This window comes from Pteronotus mesoamericanus, unplaced genomic scaffold, assembly GCF_021234165.1.
Source record: "Pteronotus mesoamericanus isolate MK-2021 breed Mesoamerican mustached bat unplaced genomic scaffold, CSHL_Meso_final contig_202, whole genome shotgun sequence".
Taxonomy (NCBI): Eukaryota; Metazoa; Chordata; class Mammalia; order Chiroptera; family Mormoopidae; genus Pteronotus; species Pteronotus mesoamericanus.
In genome coordinates, this window is record NW_026555086.1 from 865,001 (window position 1) to 888,948 (window position 23,948).

Below are 23,948 nucleotides of genomic sequence, written 5' to 3' on the forward strand. Positions count from 1 at the left end.
GTTATTTAGAGAAGGCGATCAGCCAGCGTTAGGTAGGTGTTCCCGAGCGATGGCACCGGCCGGCCCCTCTCCTTGAAGTCATCAGAGGGAAAAATGACAGGCCTGACAGGGGAGTGATTTATGGCCGCGAGAGTCAAGGTGAACCGCCCGGTGTTTCCTGGTCCCACTGGTGGAATTCGTCCCACGCCGAGACAGTCTCGATTTCAGGGAATGTCGGTGTCTGCCGGCTCCCCAAGGGGTCCTCAGCCCTGAGGGCTTATGGGCTGTTCCCGCAGGAACGGGAGGGGCTAGGACCTCAGGGACCCCGCCCGAGGGAGCCCCAGTGCCACGCGTGACCACGCCTCCCCGCGCTGGGCCGGGCGCAGGCACCACCGCGTTTCGCCACCGGGGGCGTCGCTGAGGAGCGGCATTTTGCGTTGGTTAATTTTGCGTGGGTGGCTGTTACCTTGCCGCGTGCGTGGCACCGATCTTCTCTGCCTCCCGTGCTGTCTCCCTGACCGATTGGGTCGCCGGCCTTGGAAGAAACGAGGGGCCTCCCCAGAGCAGGGGGTGCAGGGCACACGGCAGTGCGCAAGACACTGTCCCTGTCCATCATTTCTGCCACAGCAACCCCTGGGCAGCGTGCGCGCCACCACCCGCTTTTGCCGATGAGGAAACCGAGGCTTGAAGGCTCCGAGGCGGAGACGGGAGACCAGGGCACGGGGACCTCGAACAGGCCCCCACCGCGCCGGCCCCGCCCCCCTCCCGCGCCCCTGCCTGCTCTGGGGTCTGCAGGGACGCTCCTCTGGTCCGGCGCCGGGCGGCTGCGGGCGCGGCCGGTCCTGGCAGCAGGGCTGGGCACCTCGGTGACCTCGCGCTGTCTCTGTCTGCCTCCCGCCCTCCGCTCGCCCCCACAAGTGTGCTCCCCCTCGTCCTAGCAGTTGAGGGGGGAGGGGGAGGGCAAGCGGAGGGGAGGAGTGTGACCGGCGGAAGACGCCCAGAGCTGGGCTCTGCCGGACTGATGCGCAAGCCCCCGGCCGCTCCCACCCCCCGCCGCCCCGCTCCCAGGCCGGCCCCTCCAGGGTGACCTGCTTTTGCTGAGAAAAGCCGACATGGGCCTGCGCAGCCCAGGCCCGTGGGACTTCGGGCTGGAAAGGAGGGGCGTCCTCGGCAGGGAAGGGGTTTTGAGCTCCCTCGCTGCCCGGGGGAGCACGCTGCTTCTGAGCTGGGGGGCCGAGCTGGCCGCACAGGCAGGGCCTTCCCGGGCGTGGAGCGAGTGTGCCGGCTGCAGCGCAGAGCCTGGGGGAGGGCCCTGCCCTTCCGGGCCCCCGCAGGGACCTTCGGGGCTGGCAGAGCAGCATCTCTCTGTACCCAGACACCGCTGTCCCATGGGGAAATGTTGCCAGCGCTGGACACTGCTAAGTGCTGCGTGCGTGTAACCCCGTGTACATGTGAAGAGTGTGCTTTTATCCTTGTTCACACATGAAGACTCAGAAGGCTTTGTAATTTACCCAGGTTCCCCAGCTACACAGGGCAGTGGAAGAGGACCCTGGCCTGGGACTCTGCATCCTCAGCCCGTGGGCACCAGGCACGGCCAGCGCCGCGCCCAGCCTCCTCCCGCGTTCCTGCGTTCGCTCTCCTCCGGCCGGAGCAGGCCCCCAAGCCGTCTCCCACCCACGCAGCGGTTATTCGCAGGCCCCTCTGCACGGCAGTACCTGGGGCCAGTGCCGCACCACCAAGGAAAAGGGGGTGCCCATGGGGTGCCCACGATGCCCCGGAGCTCGCCCCTCGGTGGGGAGGTAGAGGGAGACGGGCCCGTTTCTCCCTCTGGTCGCCCCCCACACTCTGCCTCTGTTCACGCGACTCCGTGCCTTCGGCTTCCCATCCACCGGCATCGGCATCGGGGAGCAGCAGGGAAGAGGCCCGTCCTGAGAGAGGCGGGCGGGGCGGGGAGGAGGCGTCCGGCGCGGCAGGGGCTCAGCCAGCTCCACGTGGCCGCCTGAGGAATGGGCCTGGGGGTGGCGGAGGGGGTGTCGCTCCAGCCCGGGACGGGGCATCCTGCGTGCACCCCGCTGTGGCCACGGGGCCCTCCGAGGGCACCGGGTCACCACAGGGCGTGTTTCCTGAGCCCCGGGACGGACCGGGAGCCCCTGCTCCGGCCGGGGCTGGCAGGTACGGGAGCTCCAAGACAGGCCGTCCTCGATGGGATTGGGGTGCGGGGTGCGCGGCAGAAGTGGCTCTTCCTGGCGGGGCCGCCCTGATGGAGGCGGCCACCAAGCAGGGGTCACGCAGGAGGGATGCCTTATCCCGGGGGCTCTGGGGGTGGGCGGCCGCTGGCAGTGGGGTGCAGCTGCGCTTCAAGGGAGCACCGCACAACAGCGGCCTCACAACTGTCTTTCTGTCCGAGCCACGCGCCTGGCGCTTTGCAAGGCCGAGCGCACGGGTCCCGCGGGCACGCTGCGTGAGCGCTGCGCTTTCTGCACGCGCTGTTGCCTGCCACGCTCCCGCTTGGGGGCTGCGTCCAAGCCCTCTGACCCTCTGCTGACGCAGGCCACTCATCCTTGTTCACGCGATGGTTCCACACCTCGACGCTCAGGTAGGGTTTTCCTCAAGTGAGCGCCATGTGTCGAGTGAGAGTCTCGGTCCAGGGGTGCCCCACGCCAGGGGGTGGGGCGGCCCACCTTGGCTCCTGTACTTGGCAAATGCCGTCCGCCTGGTCACAGCAGCCACCGGTGCGCCCATCGATGCCCACCTGGGGGCCGCCTGCCCCGCCTCCTCCAGCCTCCGTTCTTTCCCCACCCTCCTCCCGGCCGCGTCCTCTCGGGTGGTCACTCCGCATCCCGCCCCTAACCTCCGGGTGCCCAAGTGCTGTTCCGAGGACACGGTACGAGGTGATGCCCATTGGCCTGCCGTCCGCGGTGGGTGGCCAGCAGCACCCTGTGCGTCTTCATGCTCATCAGCCTGTGTTTGGAGGCGGCATATGCCGTGGACCCACCACGAGAGAGCTTCCGGGACGGCCTCGTGGAGGACGTCCGGCGGGTGCCTTCGTGCGCGGCCCGACTGGAAGCAGGGGCTGGATGCTGGGGGCGGCGGTCCTCCCCGTTCTCTGGGCCTCGCTTTCTCCTTCACTGAGTGACGCGTGGGGCCGGGCGCCGGTGAGAAGGCTCTGGGCAGGCAGGGTCCGAGCTGCCGCCGCAGAAGCCCCACAGGCGCCTTGGTGGGGTGTCTGTTGTGCCCAGCAGGGGCACTGGAGACCACGGGCACAGGGCGGGCGGGGAGCGGCTGCCGCGGGCCCACACAGGCATCGGCCACCGGCGAGTGGCCACAGGGCCAGCTCTCTGCTCGCTGCCGTGCTCCCTGGAGCACTCGCCCCAGGAGGGAAGCCGCTCTGAGCACCCCATCCTCCGCTTCCAGAGAGGCTCAGCCAGTGGGGCCGATGTCATCAGTCCCCACGGGGGGCAGGGACAGACGACTGGACCCGTGTGTCCCGGGCTGCGGGCTCAGTCTCTGTTTTGCCCACCGGTGGCCGTTCCGATGCATTTTTCCTTATTATGATTTCGCTAAGGACACAGTAAACCTGTGCCCTGGTTTTTTCTCCTTTTACAGTAATATCTCTCGGTCCTAATTTCAGAGATGAGCTTGTTTTCAAAACACCGAGTGCACAGGCCCCGTCACTATGGCCACCCACCGCTGACACACAGCGTGCCGGCCACGCCTGCGCGGCGGCGCCCCGGGAGGAAGCCGGGACTCGGAGTGGGAGCGGAGCGTCAGGGATTTCAATTCTGCTTTATTTTCAACTTGAAATGGAGGAAAACAGACAAAAAACAAATAAGAAAGCTAAACAGTTGCGTGAGAGCTAGCAATTTGCTGGGCCCCGATGACAGACACTGCATTATCATAATTGTCTCTCCTACATGATAGGACAGAAAAATAATAATGTCATTTTATTTATAGCTGGGGTGGCCCCTTCATGAGAGTCATACAAGTTGCCGCCAAGTGGAGTAGGTCAGATGACATCTTTTGATCAGGCCTGTCCAAAGAGATCAAAGATGAGTGGCAGGTAATGGAGACCCAATGACAAACCAAATCTACAGCAGAAATAGGGCTGCCAGGGCCTGCCAGTTACCCATTAGAGGCGCGCCTGAGGAAGGCAGGCTGCTTGACACGTTGGCCGAGCACCTAAATCAGCCAAGCGTCAGCGCTAAAATTGTGTATTATCATTGGAAATGGCTATTATTTCCTCGGTAACATTTCTGTTAAGGCTTTGTTTGTGTTGGGCTGACCCGCAGTCGGAAGTGGAGTTGGACAGAGGCAAGCCCCAGGGACAGCGGGGACCCTGTGGGTGGGCCCTCACCTGACTCTGGCCGTCGGGCTGGTGGCCTGCCACCGGCTCAGTGTCCTGTGCAGGGGCGCGCGGCGCCCCCGGGGCCAGGTCCCATCCCCACGTTCCTCTGCTCCGCCACGTTGCTCGCTCTTTGCCCATTTTCTCCGCCAGCCCGGTTGGCCTATCACGAGCCCCACGAAGCCCGGAACCTTCCAGAGCACAAGGTGGGGGCGGCCCGAGCAGATGGAGGAAACGGAGGGAAGGATGGCGCCGCTCCCATGTTCACAGCCCGCGCGGGACAGAGGCGGGGAGAGGCAGCTTCCCAGAGCGGGGCGGGGGCGGGGCTTCCCTCCCCTCCTGAGTTACGTAAGTCCGTTGTGCTTCATAGACATGGTATTTAAGAGGCTCTGGTGGGAAGCAAAATTTACTATTTCTTTTCAGTTTGTGGGGGTGAAATACAAAGAAACACGCGAACGCGTGGCAGCGGGGCCGCGCGGCCCGGGAGAGGGGCGCCCGTCTGTCCCAAGGGCCCACAGGTGGTGCGGTGGGTGATTCGCATTCTGCGGCGCGTGCTGGCGTGTTAGAGATATTATGAAACATTGAAATGCATGTACTAGTTAGCTAATTAGTATGTTTCTCTTTCTTTTAATAATCCCGATGCATTTCCTTTCTTTCCCACCTCTGTTTGTATACATATGGTAACCCTAAAGAATATATTTAGAAACGTAATTAGTCACAATTAGAAGCAAACAGACCTGGCCCAGGGCGGCTCCGCTGTGTCACACGGCAGCGCAGGTAGCAGTGGCAGCAGCAGACACCAGGCTCCCTGCTGCCTCATGAAGCGATGGCCTGCCACGTGTGTGCACGCCTGTGCGCCTCCCCGGACAAAGGAGCTGGCGACGGGGCTGCGTTTGCTCGGCTTGTCAGAGTCCCACAGCCCCGCGCTCCCCGATCATCTTCCATTAACTCTGTCTTTAAGGAGCGGAGACACCGTGTCAGAGCCGCAGCAGCCGTCTGGGGTGATGAGAAGAAGACAGACATTTGACTGGTAGGCCTCTTGGCAGGAAATTTGGTCGAGAAGTCCCTTCCAATTTGTCACGCACAGCCACGGCGTGAGAAGCTTGCAGCCCGGCCCCACACGTCACCTGTCCGGGGGACACCCCGGCCCCATCGGAAGTGACAGGCTGCATATGCAGGGCCACCCTGAACGAGTCTTCCGTGTTTCCGGTCATTCGCTCGGGGAGCACACCGCTTCCCTGACAGGCAGGCAGCCACCTTTGACATTTGACCTTGCCCTACAAGCAGCCCCTGCCCCCTTGAGCATCTCCCACCCCAGGCCTCTGTGTAAGTGGAGGTTTAGACAAATCTGTGCTCATGCTGGCTTTCGAGAGGGAATTTTTTTAAAAAAATTTCTCTTGAATTATGTAAAGATGCATCACAAGATATTTACGATTTTTAAAAAAAAACAGATATTCTTTTTATATACTGATAAAATTGGAAACGTGGAAGCATATTTGGTAAGTGTAAACAGATGGTTAAAGATATTTGCTGGGAAGTATCAGAAACAGTTATTCCTGACTTGCCTGCTTGGCTGCACATCCCTCCGAAAAGTCACCGCCTAGGGCACCAGGCAGGAGCCCCGGGTCCCGCTCGGCCGCGGAGCGCAGCGGAAGGGGCGCGAGCTCTTTATCCCGAGGCTGCAGGCAAGCCTGCCCAGGACCTGTGCCTCTCCACCTCACACCCACCAGCGCGGCGAGGGCCCTGCTGCCACAGCAAGAGACCTCGGCGCTCCCTCCCGGGCGCGGGGTGCCAGCCGTGAGGCCGCGCTCAGGAAGCCGTGCACCCTGCCCTGCTTCCTGCCGCCTTCGCTGGGGGATGCGGCCCGCTATTCGTAGCCGCTCCAGGGCAGGAGTCTCCCGCGGGCGCGGTGGGCGCAGAGTTGCATCAGAGAAGTTCCTGGGGAGGAAGGAAGAAGAGAGTGAGACGCGGCCTGTCTTCCCCTTCCAGGTAGCCCGGTCCGCCACACAGAGCATGTCAGACAGCGAGGCCGCCCGTTCAGGTGATCGAGCAGGAGGCACGGCCCGTGCATTGTCTCCGAGCCAGGTTGCCGGTGTGTGGGGGTGGGGCGCGTGGGGGTGGGGCGGGGAAGGAAGAGACGGCCGTATTTTTTACAAGCTGATCTGAAATGCTTTTAGTAGAATTGTTCAGTAGCAATAATCTGTCAACAGATTACAATTTTGCTTAATTTTAATGTGGCTAACTTAAGATGGTTGTATAGTAAATTTATGCAACTGATCACAGTTATTAAATTACTACGTCTGCAAAGGAAGCAATCAAACCCCTTATTACAGTTGCTGTGAGTGAATGCTAAATGTCACAGAGCCACCCGCGCACTGCGGGGAGCCACACTCCAGTTAAAGATGCATAAAATATCAGCACTTTTTTAACGCTTGTGCATTCAACAAAGACTCCCATCATAATTAACTGGTATGGAAATAAATAATTCTTACAAACTACCTCAGAAACAGTTGTGCTGCAGTTTTCGTCAAAGCCTGCTCCGCTGCAGCGAGGTTCCAGCCCTTCAGATACACACCCTCTGACTCACAGATGCTATGAAATATTTAAATCTCACAGAGAGGTTTGAGAATGAGATTATAAATCCAACTCTCAGCGCTAAAAAGTAATTTATGATGATTAATTTAATTATACAATTGAAGGTTTTGATATTTAAAGAACTTGAGATTAATTTTGGGGAGCGTGAGGTCCCAGTTCACCAGTTCACTCTGTAAACAGCTGAGGACGCAAGTGGCGCTCAGCCCATCAGGAAGGCGGGCGGTGAGCCACAGGCGGGGGCCGGTCCGAACCCTGGCTCCGCACGCTGCCCGTCCCCGCGAGCAGGGCTCTCAGAGTCCTGTCAGGGTGACTCACGAACAGCGTGCAGGGCACGCCCCTGGGGCGCAGCGCGCTGGGCGTGAGCTGTCATTCCTGGCGTGAGCTGCCATCCCTGGGCCCTCGGCAGAGCCGTGTCTTCCTGGAGCCAGCGTGCCTTTGCTGCCCTGGGCCCCAGTCACACCTCAGTTGTCACAGAGGGCCAGGGCCCACACTCAGCCGGGGCTGGGGGGTCCTGGAAGCCGGGCCTTGCAAGCCTGTGGACCGACCGTGCTGGGCACGTGGGCCCTGGTGGGCAGAGGGGGCACGGGAGGGCGGGGCAAGCACCGCCCCAGCAGCACCCGAAGGGCCGGCCTCACCCCAAGCCAGCCCTGGCCACTCAGCAACTCCGTGCCCACAGGTCGGCCGGACCGGAGACTGCATTCAAACAGAGCCCCCTCTGGTGTGGTGACGCTGGCCGTGTGGGAGGCCGCTGGCCCCACGTGGACCGAGCACCCCGTCCAGCCCGGCCTGGGCCGTCCTCTGCAGAGGGGCGCGAGAGGGCGCTTTACAGGGCGCCGCGGAGAGGGTCAGTTTACCAGGCCGGGGGCCTGCGCCTGCTGGCCCGCCCGTTCCCCATCTCTTCCCCGGGGGCCACAGGGCAGCCCTGGGAACGGACCTGCGTTTGCCAGGAATCAGGTGTTCAAGCAGCGGACCCACCTAGGGGTGCGTTCTCCTGCGGAGCGTGGGCGCTCGGTGCGAGTTCGTATGGAGCGGTTTGCACAGACTTACTTGAAAAGGATGACTCCGCAGGGGAGGGGGCTCACGGAGGCGTCCGTTTGTGCGTCTGTGTGCGGACGGGCGCCGAGGGTTTCTGTGCGTGCGCTTGTATGTGCGGAATTGTTTACATGTATGTGTACGTTTAACCTGTATAAAGAAATGACAACGAGCCATGTCGCCCGACTCGTCCCCGAGCCGTGGCCCTCGGAGCGCGGGCCGGGCCTCGCCTCGGGCCCCGCTCAGGGCCTGGGGTGCCGTTCCAGGGTGGCGGGGCCGTCCCCTGCCTCATCGTTCACCCTGTACACTTTGGAGAGAAAGCTGACAGGCACGTGTAGTGTTTCGCAGCAAAAGTGAATACACGCTTATAAAGGCCTGTTAGGGACACTGTGTGCCTGGGAATGGGGAGAGGACAGCTTTGCCTAAAAAACCATTCAGGACATAGAATCTCTTAAAAACAATCGATTTTGGTTCAACACCAGCTTCTGAAATGATCTCAAACGCTGGCCCCCTGGTTTTTCACGTGCTCTGTGCCCCCGGCCCTGGGGTGCGGGTGGCGTGGCGTCCTGTGCCTCATCCTAGCTGGCTTGGTGACGGTGGCCCAGCACCCCCTAAGGCATAGGCCACAGTTCAGGGACCGCGTCACCCTCGGACCTCAGGGCACCCTGTGGGTGGCAGCCCGGGGCCCTGCCCGCGGCTCCGGCGCTGGCTCATTTTCTGAGACTGAGGCGGTTTGGGGCGTTGTGCCCACGACATCGTGGGTCCCTTGCCGCCCTCAGGAGCGTGACAGTGCCGCCGTGTGCTCTCAGGGCTGGGTGCTCTGCAGCCGCAGGCAGCCACGCAATGGACATGCCCTGTGGGGGGACAGGCCAGGAGACCCAGTTCCCGTCTGTTCTCTGCTTGACCCGCTGGCTCTAGGTGGGGCACGGTGTCCTTGCCTGAGAAGTGGGGTGAGTGTGCGGAGAACGGGGGGCAGTGGGAGTGAAGCCTCCCCGAAGTGCTGAAAACAAGAGCAAGGAGAGGCCCAGACCGCCTGCCCCCCGCAGCCTCCACACCATCGTCACCGTCCTGACCCCCCAGGCCGCCTGTCAGGTGAAGCGGGGAGTCTTGAGCGTGTCTGGGGGGCCCCCTCTGACCCGACCCTCTGTCTCCTCCACGGGGCCCCGGTGGATGTGCTGTCTGCGGCCATGGTGGCCCTGCTTGGGGCCAACGCGTAGCCCAGGGCCAGAGCCTTTCCCCGGACGCATCGTGCTCGGCTGGGCCGCCCCAGCCCCAGGCCACTCACCTGGGGTATTTCCCCGTCGCCCGAGCTGCGGACAGCACAGTGCGGCCAGGATGCAGCGCCTGGGCAGGGACAGTGTCCTGGCTGCTGCCATCGCAGCTCTAATCCCTGCAGTGTCCCTGTGCACCCGCCACTTGCCTGGTTGTGTAGGTGGCATCAGACACGTGGGGCCAGCCACCTCAGGCAGGGGGAAGAGGGCTCCGTTTTTTTGTTGGGGCAGCGGCTTTTGGGGACTGAGGAGGAACAGGGGATTGGGGTCTCTCATGTCTGACATCACTGTGACCTGCGTCTCCCCAGCTGGGTGAGCGGAACCCCCCAGGACCTGTGCCCCCACGCAGCCCCCCCACCCCAGCCCCAGCGCCCACGGCCGCCAGGGACAGAGAGCCTTGCAGACGCGCCAGCGGCAGAGAGCCGCCCTGGCAGAGCGGCAGGGGCACCTCCCGCCTGCGTTTAGGGAAACGCCCTCAGCGAGCTTTCAAGCAGTCGACCAGCGCGGTGCACGCTCCTGTTGCCGGGGGTGGCTGTGCACAACGTGGGCTCTGCAGGGCCTGCCTGCGCCTGCGCTGTCGGTGCTGCACGGCCAGCACACGGCGCACCTTCCTCCTGGCTGCGCACCCTGCAGCCGCAGAAGCCCCTCGGGGCTCAGGGAGCGGGCTCTGCCGCACAGGGGGTCATTCCGGGTGGTCCCCAGCGTGCGGCTGGCTGTGGAGAAACCCTCCTGAAAAGCGCCCTTTCCCCCAGCTCTGCACGGGCTGGACCTGCAGGCCACCGGGGTCGGCCCGGGGCCTGGCACTGGGCCTGGGGCAGACTGACAGCCTCTGCCGGGCAGCAGGGGTCCCCCCACCCCGGGAAGCTGGTCGTGCCCTGCTCTCCGAGCTGGGCTTGCTCCTCCCTCCCCTCCTCCCTCCCTCCCTCCCTCCCTCCCTCCCTCCCTCCCTCCCTCCCTCTCTCCCTCCCTTCCTTCTTTCCCTCCCTCCCTCCCTCCCTCCCTCCCTCCCTCCCGTCCTTCCTTCCTTCCTTTCTTCCTATCTCTCTTTATTAATGTTGAATTTTCATCTTTGGTGATGTAAAAAAAAAAATTGACGTTCAACTGTAAGCATGTCTAACTGCGCCACGTTGCACTGCCCTGGTCCTGCAGGCCTGTGACCGCGCGGTGACGGCGCGTGAAGGGCCAGTACCCCAGGCCTCCGCCCTCGTCGGAGGGGCTCTGGTGGGTGCGGGGCTCTCCAGCCCAGCCCACCCCAGCGGGCTGCCGTGGGCGGCCGTGCGGGCGCCGGCGGCAGGGGTTAGAGCCGTCTTGTAGGACATGTACTGCAGCTTGAAGGGCCTGCATTCATCAGCGGAAGGGGTCGATCCGATCCCACCGGGGCCGACAGAGGCAGGCGGGACGCCTCTCAGGCCTGTGAGGGGCTCGCCTTCTCAGGAGCCTGCACGCTGGTGCACACGTACTCACCAACGCATGCATGCGCACTCCTCTGTCTTAAAGCCATTTATCTCTGAATGCCAAATTGCAATAATTAACCATCATTGATCTTAAATTCAATTAACTTCATTAACGCAGGTCATGATGAGGGTGCTTGTAAGGGAGCGGCACTTGGCAAGTGTCTTTGCTCCTGTGACATTCCGTCTCCTCCGCGGTGGCTGCAGACGCCGAGACTGTCCCCGCGAGGGCAGCGGGGTGGAGGGCCGGCGGGCCCCGGCGGAGCCTGGGTCAGGGGCTCCCGGAGTTCTGGGCGGCAGGCGGCGGGCAGCGCAGGGCAGTGCGGGCCTCCCGGGACGCCCCCACTCCGGGGGGCTCTGCCGGGCCCCCTGAGGCTGCCCCCGGGACTTGGGAGCCCCCAGAAGGCAGCCTCTGCCGGTGTCCAGGCGCACAGGCGCCGCTTCTCTTGACCGAGGAGGAGGGAGGCCAGGACCTGCACGTGCCGTAGGGACCCACCGTCCACAGCCTCCGTGCCCTGTGCCCCTTGCGCCGCCTGGCTCTCGCCCCCGCCCTCCAGGGCGGGCTGCACCCCCCGTCCCACCGCGGACCTGCGCCTCGCTTCTCCGTGCCTCACGGGGCAGCAGCCCCGCAGCCTGTGCGGTGCGAGGCGGCGAGGCCGGCTCACGTCCTGCTCCGTGTTGCGTGGGTGTCCGGCCGCCCCCACACTCGGCACCCTCTGAGCCTCTGCCTCCCACCCTTCAGGGGGGCGCTGGCTGGCTGCCCTCCTGGGTCTGTCCAGAGTGGGTCCCCGACAGGGTGCAGCCCCAGGGGGCACAGCTTCGGGGGACAGGATGCGCCTGGGCGCTGACACCTGGTTTGGGGTTTTACTTCTTTGTGGAAATGCCACTGTGTTCTTGGTCAGGGAAACACAGCTCACAAAAACGAGCGTGAAGTGTTTGCGGTGTCTTCTCAGTTGACCGTTTGATTCCATTCAGGGGCCTCTCCAGGCTCCCACGCCGGCCAGGCCCCAGCAGGGGCCCTCAGACACTGTCCGCGCCCACCCAGGCCGGCGAGGGCGGGGCCCCGACACGGGAGCACGTGGAGAAGTGTGCGGGAGGCCCAGGCGTGGCACGTGGGCCGGGGCTGGGAGGTGAGCGTCTGGTCGCCTGAGCAGAGGCTCCGCTGGTGCACCGAGAGCTCCCGGGGAGCTGGGAGGTGCCGAGGCCACTCAGGTCCCAGAGTGTCACCGAGGAGTGGCCGTCAGTTACCCAGGAGGCCACGGGTGCCCTGCTCGGCTCTGCCTGTTCGCCTGCCTCGGGAGGTGCCACTGGCCCACGCGGGCCTCACGGCTCTTTCAGGACGCGGCGTCTGGGCCGCCAGGGCCCATCAGGGGCACAGGGAAGGCTGGGCAGCAGGTGGCAGCCAGGGACCTGTGCTCCCTGGCTTTGAGCACCCCCCGCCCCCCCAGGCCTGGGTGTTTCTTGGGCACCTGTGTTGGACTCAGTCGTAGCTCTGGGAAGCGGCAGAGGAGGCGGGAGGGACCCTTGGCGTGTGTGGCCGCCCGCTCTGCCCTGACCACAGGAGAGGGGACGGAGCCCGGAGGCTGCGCTGCGGCCCGAGCGAGCCCTCGCCTGTCACACGCCCAGCTGTCCCCCAGGCCCACCTCAGGGGCGTGGGGGGTCAGAGAGGTGATCGCAGGCTGCGCGGGGGGTGGGGTGGGAGGAGCCCTGAGGGGGACAGGCAGGGACAGCCAGCCTGTGTCCAGGGGCCGGGCTCCGCGCCTTCCTGCCCCGGGTCCCCAGCGGCCTTTGAGGCTGAAAGAGAAGCAGCTCCCCTGCCCGGCGGCGTCAGCACAAAGCCCCCTCAGGTCTCGGTGTCCCCACAGCCCCTGGGGACTGGGACAGCGGCCCCCGGGACGCCAACAGGCGGAAGGCAGCCGAGGTGGGACACCTGGCCGTGTCGCAGGCCTGCGGGAGCCCTCGCCACGCGCACGCTGCAGTCCCCAGCGCACGCCGCAGCGGACGGGGCCGGGCCCACGCGCCCTCTGCACACAGAGCCGGGGCGCAGCCTGACCCGCGCAGACGCCCTGCTGACGCACGTCCCTCTGATGCTTTTGAGTCCCCCGTGCGCGCCCACGCGGAGCCCCGCCTGCGGGCAGAGCCCCCCCCAGGGCCCGGCTCCCCGAGGACAGCGCTCATGTCCACGCGAGAGCCCTTCTCCGGGGCGCCCGCCGCACAGCCCCACACACAGCTCGCCCGGGCGCCCGGCGGGCGCAGGACTCCGCTCCGTGGCCGCGCCCCCACGGGACAGTGTGTCTCACAGGCCTTCCCGCATCGGGACTGACAGGTTCATCTCATCCTTTTCAAAGGGAAGTTGCAGCTCAACACACAAAGGGCAGCCTGCCCATGTGGATGGGCGGGTGGATGCACTTTCTCCAGGTCGACACGTCTGTGAGCCCAGGTCCGCGACCCGAAAGGGGACCGTTGCCAGGGCCCCAGGCGTCCCCGGGGCCGCCCCCCGGCCCCCACCGCTGGGACACGACAGGCTGGCTCGGCGTGACTTGGAAATTGATTGACACAGATTCCCACAGTCTATACAGTTTCTTTATGGCGCCTCTCCCACGGTGCTGCGCTTGTAAGACCCCTCCCGTGGTTTGGAGCACGGTTTGTTCACTTTCACTGCGCGTCGCCTGCTCACCGTTGATCGACGCCGGCGTTGGCCCCCGTCCTTTGCTGTCCTGAGCGGTGCGCCGGAGAGCGTCCAGGTCTCTGGCGGGAGGTGGGGACGTTTCTGCCGGCAGAGGTCCCCAGGAGAGTGGCCGCGTCGCGGGATGTGTGTTGGTGTAGCTTCAGCCGGCGTTGCCAGATGTGTCTTACGGCGGCTGCACGGCCTGCACCGGGCGGCGGGCAGCGCGAGGGCGCGTCCAGTGGCTCCGCGCCCCTGCCAGCATGGCCGCTTCTCCCTCAGCTTTCCTGTCCGTCGCTGCACATTGACTACCTCCTGGGGTGCGTGCGCCTGAGGTTGCGCCACTGTCTTGGAGCTGTGAGAAAGGGCGCTGCTGAACACGCCCTGGAACAGAGAGGTTTGGCTTGTGTGCGAGGTTCCCCGCAGCGCGGACGCCTCGTCGGGAAGCGGTGTGCGGTCTCGCTTTGATACGGGCTCTTCGTCACCCTCTGAAATGGCTGTGACGAGTGTGCCGCCGAGTGGCAGTGCCACCCGTTTGCTGCTGTAACATCCGCTTTCCTCTTCCCGCTGTCTCCCGAGGGCGGAGAGGCCGGGAGGGTTCTCGCGTCCCGGGCAGACGTCCGAACTCAGATACACAAACGCCCGCGCGTGAGTGCGTGAGGCGGGGCGATGTCGACCAGCCAGGGGGCGTGGTTTGCATGCGGGTTTGGGGAAGCCTGTTTTAATACAAGTCAAGTCAGTGGGGGTTTGTGTACATATCAGCCAAAGTTATGCAACATTTGAACTTCACTTTAAACCAGCTGGGGAGGCGCCCCTCTCCGGGGCAGGCTGCAGAGGGCGGCGGGCGGCCGGGCTGGCTCCGAGCGCGGCCTGCGGCTTCACTGTGCCGGGCTCTGCGCGTCCGGCCAGGGAGCTCACGGGGGCGCGGGCCCCTCCCGTGCTGCCACCTGCGGAGCCACGGCCTTCCTGACGGTGACTCTGAGCTGCTCGCCCCGGTACCTTCTTCCTCCTCACGCTGAAGCACTGAGAGGGTGGACTTAGTGTCCTGTACGTGCCAGGCGAGGAGACGGGCCTGGGGCTGGCCAGCTGCAGGAGTGAAGGCACCGGGGCTTCGGTGGGTGGGTGGGTGGGTGGGTGTGGTGAAGCGTTGGCCCCTCCCCCACGTCAGTCTCGATCCCTCTTTGGCGAGGGCCACCCATGACCTTCTCCCTGAACACGGCCCTGTGGGCGCCCTGGCCAACAGCCAGCACGTTCTCGCGAGGAAGGAGCGGTGCTGAGACACGACAGCCCCCTTGGGGGGCCCTGGGAAAAGACGGCCCCCGGGCTCTCCCCGCCCCGCTGCCCGGGTCTCTGCCGTGGCCGCCCCAGGCCCCGAGGCTCCTGCAGACCGGCCGGAGCGCCAGGTGGTCGCGCAGCGCCCCGCGGGGACTGCGAGCCGCCGGGGAGGGGGTCCGCCCTGCCTCCAGGAGAGCCCGTGCCCCGGAGCTGGCGCTGTCTAAGGCGCCTTTTTCCAGCCGTTAGCACAGTGGACTGTCGCTCGTGTGGAGTTTGAGCCATCCAGGCGCCCCTTCCTCTCCTAAGAATTCACCCAACCTCTGTTTGCCGTTGCCTGGAATTCCCCCAAAGTGCGAGGCTCTGTCCTTTGGATGAAGTTATTCTTCTCAGTTATTAGGGCCATTGTAAATTAGGGTTTACCTTGTGGGTTTTGTGGAGTAACCGATGAAAAGGGTAGAGGGGGAAGCTCAGGCCTCTGGTTCCCGGTCCGTGCGGGCAGGGAGCTGGGGCGAGCTGCGAGCCCCGAGAGCAGAGCCGCGCCGCGCGAGGCCCCGCCGCGCCCGCGTCCCTCACCACTCCCGCCCGGCCCGCCTGCCGGCCTTCGGCTCCACCGGGGCGTTGGGGGCTCCGCTGTCGAGGTGCCCGTGGCGCAGATGTGCACGAAGCCACGGACAGAGGTGACTCACACGGTCCCCGACCGGAGTATTTATTTACCCTTTGTTATCCGAAGGTTTCTCTGAGACAGTTGCTTAGAATGTACCTGTGTCTTGATAGATTTTTCTTTCGGGTGGGACTGGTGCCCCACTGCAGCTGAGTCCCGAGAACAGGCCGGGTTGCCAATGCCTGGGAGGGGTCCCCAGCCCCTGCTGGCACCGGCCTCCTGGTCCCTCTGGCTCTGCTGCGGGGAGCGCTGACCCGCCCCCAGCCGGCTCGCCACGCTGCTGTGGGCACGAAGCCTCCCAGCTTCACTAACACAGCGATGCCCGGCCGAACAAGCCTTCATCGCGTGTTACGTCGAATCAACGTGCACAAAATTAATATTCCTGGCCCCGCGGGTGGGGAGGGCCGTCCGTCAGGGGAGGCTGCCATCCCACGCGGCCGGCCTTCCAGGGAGCCCCGGCCACCCTGGTTTCAGCCTGCGTCCTGCCACCAGAGCCAGGCCGTGCGCCCCCGCCCCCGCCCCCGGCCCGGCCCGAGCCCTCCGGGTGCCCCCCGGTTCCTGGAGCGCGGCAGAGTCCAGCACGGCTGCCTGGAGGCTCCTGGCCCTCCTCTCTCTGTGCCCGGAGGCTGGGGCCTCTGTCCCTCCGGCAGCTGGGCGACGTTCCTCGTGGCTCTGGGTGCCCGGGCGGGCGGACGGAGACAACACCCGTCCTCCGCTGCGCTGCGGCCCCCCGGGCCCCGGCCGTGGGCAGGGCCTCCGCCGGAGCAGCCCTCTCGGCCCCCCGCCACACCCTGGCAGAGGCCCCGGGCACTCAGCCCGCGCGCCCTGGCGTCGCCCGGCGCCCTTGCCAGGCGTCCCTCCACCCGCGCCGTCCCCGGCCTCCCCCGTCGCCTCGCCTGCTTGCCACAGGGGAGCCTCCTCGTGGGTGCCACCCCCTTATCTGCAGGCGCTTCCGCTTGGAAGCGGGTCTGTGCTCACTCCTCACGAAGTCCTGGCTTTTACAGACACAGGGGCCGGGGGTCACGGGAGCTCAGAGACGGGAGGCCGACCTCGCGGTCCCTTGAGCGGCACCGGGCAGGACGGGCCCTGCCCAGGCGTTCCCGGTCTGTCCCTCAGTCCAGGGCGGGGCCTCTCCGTGCCCGGGCCCGCGCCCTCGGGGACAGCCCTCTGGGGGGCCCTGCCTGCCCCCGACCGACTGTGATCCGGAGGCTTCTCCCGGCAGAAGGCAGGCGGGGCGCCGGCGGCTGGCTCCGGCTGGCGTCGGGGCGCAGGGGGCAGGGCGGGCCTGTCTCAGAGGCTGGCAGTGAGCGTCTTGCTGCTGAGTGTCGCCCCCAGCGGACGTCCTGGCCGAGGAGACAGCGAGTGCAAGTTGCTCACCTACTAAGTGCAAAACTGCGAGGATGGAGAACGGGCTTTGGCCCTTGGGAGCTCAGAGGGCGACACGCAGACGCCGGAGAGCAGCCAGGGTTCGAGGGACGGCTCCCCGGAGCGACGCTCCCCAAGGCCGCGGGCGGCGCCGTCAGGCCTGGGGGAGGCCGTGCCCGCCCGGCCCCCACGGAGCACAGCGCCCTGCGGGCAGGACGGCGGGGCTGCTGCTTGTGCCCCGACCCCCCAGTTCGCCCCCACTGCCCCCGCCCCGTCCGCCCTCCCAGCCTGACCCAGGACACGAGCTGCCCCGGGGCCCGGAGCCCCCCGGTCGCCAGGGACACCGCTCCTCGGTGCAGAGCGGAGCAGGCGGGGTGACATGGGGCTGCGTCGCCCCGAGCCAGCCCGGAGGGAGGGCCGGCACGCGTGCGTGCGCTGCGCCTTTTCTCGGGAAACCAAGGCCGAGAGAAGGGAGAAGAAAGGGCCTGCCCCGCCCCCGTCCATGTGTGGGTCGGGGGCGGCTGTGGCTTGTGGAGGGGGTGACCGCCGCTCCGAGGGCGGCGCTGCCCCCGGGGGTGGGTGCGCGGCCAGGACCCGTGGGCCGGGTGTGCGCGTCCGCCCCTTCGTCCCCGCGGTCCCCCGTCTTTTGTCCTTCCTCACAGCTTTCTGCCACTCAGTCACCCAGAGTGGACCGGGTGTTCCGGGGTGCGGGGTGCACCTCGTGCTTCCACGTCGGGGGAACCTTAGCTTGGCCTGAGGAAACACCGTCCCCCGGGGGTCTCAGAGCCGTGGCCGTTTGGACGGGTGGCGAGGTCCCTGGCCTGGCGGTGAGCGAGAGCACTCCGACGGGGCCTCGGAGACCGCGCGGGGCCGGGGCGCGCTGGGGGCGAGGCCGGGGCTCCCCTGCCCCCGGGCCCCTCTGCACCGAACCTCTGCGACCTTCCTCAGAGAGGGGCAGGATCCCGCCATGGAGGCCGGCCTTCCTCTTCTTCCCCTATCAGTTCCCTCCTTGGCCGCTGGGCTGGTCTCACGGACCCCGCGGTGCTTTACCCAGCAGGATGGGACGGGCGGGGCTGGGGGGTGGGGCTGTGGCAGCCTGCGCCGCGGGCAGGCCTCCGGTCTGCGCCCTGGGGCCACGCGTCCCCGGGGGGCGGGGGCTGGCGAAGCCACGAGGGTCTCCCTTAGCTGGTGGCCTTCGCCCCGTGGGCTCTTCCACGCCCTCCTCTGGCCTGGCTTCTCCCGGCTGGCTCCGTAGGGGCTGCAGGGGCCGCGTCTGGATTCCTGCCTATCCCAAACTGTTCGGGGGGTCGGGGGGGTTGTCGTGGGAGCAGAGCGCCCAGGGCGCGGTTCATGGGCGTCCCCGGGGGGTGAGCTCAGAGACCCGTCCCTGTTCACGGGCCGGGCTCCAGGGAGTGCAGCCCCGCTGGGTGCCGAAGCCCATCTGCTGTGTCCCTGCCAGGACCGAGGGGAGTCCCGGGGTGCAGGGCTCTCAGGGCTCAAGCCGAGGCCACTCCAGGCAAACCATTCCTCGGGCGCCCTCCCCTGTGACGTGCCGGCCGGCCGTCGGGCGTGTGAGCTGGGCGTGCAGACTGTGCTGGGAGCTGAGGGGCCGGGGGGCTGTGCGATGCCGCTGCACCTTCCTTCTCCTCTTCCTTTGCCTGGACACACAGTCCCTGTCCCCGCCGCGGCCGGCCAAGCAGCCCCCAGCCAGCACCGCGCTCTCAGTCCCCTTGGGCCCCGGCCCGAGGGAACGAGCTTGCTGGCCGCTTTAATTTGCCATCTCTGAGTGCATGGCCTCAAACATACCGTTCCGCTCAGCATGCCACACCTCCGGTGACCCGGGCAGGCCCCCCCCCCCGGTCATTTGTAAGGGACACCTGTGGCTCTCGCTCCCATTTGCACGTGAGCAGTGTCCCTGCCGCCAAGGCTGCCCCTGGAGCACTGTCCCACTGTGTTGGGGCGTCACTGTGGTCTCAGCGGAGGGGGCTAGCACAGGGAGGGCTCAGGGAGGAGGCAGGAGAGCCCGCCTGACCGGAGGGAGCACAGGGACACGCCTGGGGGTCCTCCTGCGTCTGAGTCGATTTCCCTGCTTCCTCTGGTAGGGGAGTCACCCAGGGCCAGTCTTCGGTTATGGGCGGGAATTCCACAGATAAATTTCTTTCCTACGAGTCTGTCTGTGTTTCCAACCCACCGCGCAGTCCGTGCCGTAGCGTCCCTGCCTGACCCGCACGAGCCTTCCGGTGCACGCGGCCGTGGGGACAGGCGCGCGGCCTCCTCTCCTCCTCTGGCTTCACACGGCGGCCGAGCACAGGGCTCGCTGCCGCGGAGCCAGCACCGCGTCCAGGGCCCCACGCGGGTGGCGCCGCCGTGTCCCGTCCTCCGCAGCCCAGCTTGGCGGCCAGCAGCAGGCAAGCTCCACGGAGGAATAACCGGAGTCACTGGATGCAAGAGGAGGAAAAAGGAGCCGCGTCGCTCTGGGACTGCGCGCCTCCCAAGGCGCGCGTCCCCGGGGCTGTCCCTCGGGGACCTGCAGCCGCTCGGCCCTGCCCTCCACCTGCCCGGGGCGTGCGCGCTCGGTGCGCGTCCCAGCCTCCTGCTTCCGGAGAGGCAGGGTCCCTGCCGGAGGCCCGTGAAGCTGACGCTGAGTCAATATTGACAAAGTCGAGTCTAAAGAGCAAACACTTTGACATTTGTAAGGTCCACTGGAAGGTCTTGTATATATTTATACAGGGAGAATGAGCAGCGCATACCAATTGTCCTGAGCTTGCTGACATCACTCCGCGCGGACGGTGTGCACGCGGGCGGCCGGGGGCGGCGGCGTGGACGCGGGCGCGGGGCCGGGGCTGGGGCGTGGGCAGGGTCTCCCCTCCCGCTGGGAACCAAGGGCGCCCCTCTCTCGGTGGGACATGCGTGCCAAGCCTGGAGGAGACCTGCTCTTCCAGGAGGGAGGATGAAAAAATCCACAGAATCTCATTTTTAATTTATTTCAATTGCTGTACTTTCTTTTTACTTTGTAAAAATTTATTGATGTTTTTGTCCTTTATATTTATTAAAGATTGAGCCTCAAAAATGTAATGAGTAAAAAATGCTTGCTTAATTTAAATTGTGAATCTGTCTGTTAAGAAATGCATTAGGGGTAGGAGAAGCATAAGACATATTAATTGACAGACAGGAACTGCTGTCTCTGAGGTTGATACAAGTAATTTATTACTTTAGAAATGAATGCCACCTCCAGAATGTGCTTCATTAATTTCAAATTTAGTTTTAATTTCAAGCTGTTGCCCCTTGAGAAGAATAAGGTGGCAAATTATGTTTGAAGAGCAGATATTTTTTTGTACTCCAAAGAAACACCACATTGTAACTATTTAATTTTGCAAATAAATGTGCCCATCGGCTTTGCTGCATTTTCCTGGGAGCTGAGAAAATAGTTCAGGTAAGCCCGACACCCACTAACGCTTTCTCTTCTTTCTCTTCTCCCCCCGGTCTCTCTCCTTCCCGTGGCACCCGCCCCGCCTCCTCACCTGTCGCCACGGCAGCCTATGTCTCTGATGAGCTAAAGGCTGCCGCCCTAGTGGAGGAAGACCTAGACCCGGAAGAGAGCGCGGCAGATGGGGAGCCCTCGGCCAAGTACGCGTGCCCCGAGAAGGAGCTCAGCAAGGCCTGCCCCAGCTACCAGAACTCGCCGGCCGCCGAGTTCTCCAGCCACGACCTGGACAGCGAGTCGCACATCAGCGAGGCCAGCGACCGCATGGCTGACTTTGAAAGCGGCTCCATCAAGAACGAGGAGGAGCCCAAGGAGGTGGCGGCGGCGCTGGAAGACACGACCGTGTCGGACAGCCTGGAGCAGATGAAGGCCGTGTACAACAACTTCCTGTCCAACTCCTACTGGTCCAACCTCAGCCTCAGCCTGCACCCGCCATCCGCGGAGAAGCACCCCGGCAGCAGCAGCAGCAGCAGCAGCAGCGGCAGCAGCTGTGGGAGCGGCAGCTTCGACTGGCACCAGAGCGCTGTGGCCAAGACGCTGCAGCAGGCGCCGCCGAGCCGCGCCCTGCCCGAGCCCAGCCTCTTCAGCACGGTGCAGCTGTACCGGCAGAGCAGCAAGCTCTACGGCTCCATCTTCACGGGCGCCAGCAAGTTCCGCTGCAGGGACTGCAGCGCCGCCTACGACACGCTGGTGGAGCTGACGGTGCACATGAACGAGACGGGCCACTACCGCGACGACAACCACGAGGCGGACAACAACAACCCCAAGCGCTGGTCCAAGCCGCGCAAGCGCTCGCTGCTGGAGATGGAGGGGAAGGAGGACGCCCAGAAGGTGCTCAAGTGCATGTACTGCGGCCACTCCTTCGAGTCCCTGCAGGACCTGAGCGTGCACATGATCAAAACAAAACACTACCAGAAAGTGCCTCTGAAGGAGCCCGTCACACCGGTCGCAGCCAAAATCCTCCCCGCCGCTCGGAAGAAGGCGCCCCTGGAGCTGGAGCCGCCCAGCTCCCCGGACTCCACGGGTGGGACCCCCAGGGCCGTGCTGGCCGACGCGAACGACGCGCTCCAGAAGAACGCCAACCCCTACATCACACCCAACAACCGCTACGGCCACCAGAACGGCGCCAGCTACGCCTGGCACTTCGAGGCCCGCAAGTCCCAGATCCTCAAGTGCATGGAGTGCGGCAGCTCCCACGATTCCCTGCAGGAGCTCACGGCCCACATGATGGTCACCGGCCACTTCATCAAGGTCACGAACTCGGCCATGAAGAAGGGGAAGCCCATCCTGGAGACACCCGCCACACCCGCCGTCACCACGCTGCTGGACGAGAAGGTGCAGTCTGTGCCCTTGGCGGCCACCACCTTCACTTCCCCCTCCCATACGCCGGCGAGCGTCTCCCCCAAGCTGAGCGTGGAGGTCAAGAAGGAAGTGGACAAGGAGAAGGCAGTCCCCGACGAGAAACCTAAGGACAAGGAGAAGCCCTGTGAGGAGGAAGGCAAGTACGACGTCCCCTCTAAGTACCACTATTTGACAGAAAACGACTTAGAGGAGAGTCCCAAGGGGGGGCTGGACATCCTCAAGTCCCTCGAGAACACCGTGACGTCCGCCATCAACAAGGCCCAGAACGGCACCCCCAGCTGGGGGGGCTACCCCAGCATCCATGCCGCCTACCAGCTCCCCAACATGATGAAGCTGTCCTTGGGCTCGGCGGGGAAGAGTGCGCCCCTGAAACCCATGTTCGGCAGCAGCGAGATCCTGTCCCCCACAAAGAGCCAGACCCTGGTCTCCTCGCCCGGCAGCCAGACCTCGCCTGGGCCCAGGACCAACTTCCACGCCATGGAGGAGCTGGTGAAAAAGGTCACCGAGAAGGTGGCCAAGGTCGAGGAGAAAATGAAGGAGCCGGAGGGCAAGCTCTCTCCGCCCAAGCGGGCCACCCCGTCCCCCTGTGGCAGCGACGTCAGCGAGCCCATCAAGATGGAGGCGTCCAGCGACGGGGGCTTCCCGAGCCAGGAGCACAGCCCCAGCCCCGCGCGCGATGGCGGCAAGGAGGGGAGCCCCCCGGCGGAGCCCCTGGAGAACGGCCAGGAGCTGGGCCAGCCCGTGGCCAGCAGCCTGAGCAGCAGCACCGCCATCATCACGGACCACCCGCCCGAGCAGCCTTTCGTGAACCCGCTGAGCGCCCTCCAGTCGGTCATGAACATCCACCTGGGCAAGGCCGCCAAGCCCTCCCTGCCCGCCCTGGACCCCATGAGCATGCTCTTCAAGATGAGCAACAGCCTGGCCGAGAAGGCGGCGCTGGCCACGCCGCCGGCCCTGCCGCCCAGGAAGGCCGACCACCTAGACCGCTATCTCTACCACGCCAGCCACGACCAGCCCATCGACCTGACGAAGGGCAAGAGTGACAAAGGCTGCCCGGTGGGCTCGGTGCTTCTGTCGCCCACGTCCACGTCCCCGGCCACTTCCTCATCCACGGTGACAACGGCGAAGACGTCTGCCGTCGCCTCCTTCATGTCCAGCTCTCCGCTGCGCGAGAACGCCCTGTCGGACATATCCGACATGCTGAAGAACCTGACCGAGAGCCACGCGTCCAAGTCCTCCACGCCCTCCAGCACCTCGGAGAAGTCTGACCTTGACGGGGCGACTCTGGAGGAGGCGGAGGAGGCGACGCCCGCGCAGAAGAGGAAGGGCCGCCAGTCCAACTGGAACCCGCAGCACCTGCTGATCCTGCAGGCCCAGTTCGCGGCCAGCCTCCGGCAGACCGCGGAGGGCACGTTCATCATGTCCGACCTGAGCCCGCAGGAGCGCATGCACGTCTCCAGGTTCACCGGGCTCTCCATGACCACCATCAGCCACTGGCTCGCCAACGTCAAGTACCAGCTCCGAAGGACAGGCGGGACCAAGTTCCTCAAAAACTTGGACACGGGCCACCCCGTGTTCTTCTGTAACGACTGCGCGTCACAGATCAGGACTCCCTCCACCTACATCAGCCACCTGGAGTCTCACCTGGGCTTCCGGCTCCGGGACTTGTCCAAACTGTCCACCGAACAGCTTAACAGTCAGATAGCACAAACCAAGTCGCCCTCAGAAAAGCTGATGACGTCCTCCCCTGAGGAGGACCTGGGCACCTCCTACCAGTGCAAGCTGTGCAACCGGACCTTTGCGAGCAAGCACGCGGTCAAGCTGCACCTGAGCAAGACGCACGGCAAGTCCCCGGAGGACCACCTTCTGTACGTGTCTGAGCTGGAGAAGCAGTAGCGCTTGCTTCTGACCGCGACGCCGCAGTTGGCTTGGAGGGAGACGGCGGCCGGCGCCGTGAGGCCCCCCGCCCGGCCTTGGCCAGGCCCTGCCGTCACTGCAGAGCACGCCGGGCCGGACTGTCCTGTACGGCTGTCAGGTGGTTGATAGAGGTGCGTAATCAGCTGTTGTTACTGGTCCATAGGAAGGTTGAAACGCAGTGCTAAGTGTTTGGAACTCTGTGTAAATGGGATTTAGTCGTGAGCACCCCGGCGCTCCGAGCTGCATGCATCCACAGACCGTTGAATTCAGCGCGTGCGAGGAGCCCGGCGCGGCGCCCCTCGCGGCGGAGCGCGCCGGCGCCTCTCGCCCTTTCATCTTCAGCCCTCTGAGTACTTGGAAGCACTTTTGCATTCATTTGGTTAAAAAATAAAATAAAATGATAATAATGTATGAAGCTCTGTTTTTTAAACTCCTTACCAGCTTCGTTATAATAATATGAACCTCCATTTATGCAGGTCTGCAGGGGTATAACACGCCTTGAAATTTAAAAGAATATTATTTTCACATTGAAACATAGATGTATATATT

General features: G+C 64.6%; 1 protein-coding gene across 1 annotated transcript in view; it reads left to right on the forward strand.

The window, feature by feature from the left end:
- The window catches only part of TSHZ3 (teashirt zinc finger homeobox 3), a 79,769-nt gene extending 56,391 nt beyond the window's left edge, over positions 1-23,378 (forward strand). Inside the window, exon 7 of the mRNA XM_054570270.1 lies at positions 20,173-23,378. Coding sequence (XP_054426245.1) covers positions 20,173-23,378 — 3,206 coding nt within the window. The remainder of the gene's footprint in view (positions 1-20,172) is intronic.
- The last annotated feature ends 570 nt before the right edge of the window (positions 23,379-23,948 follow it).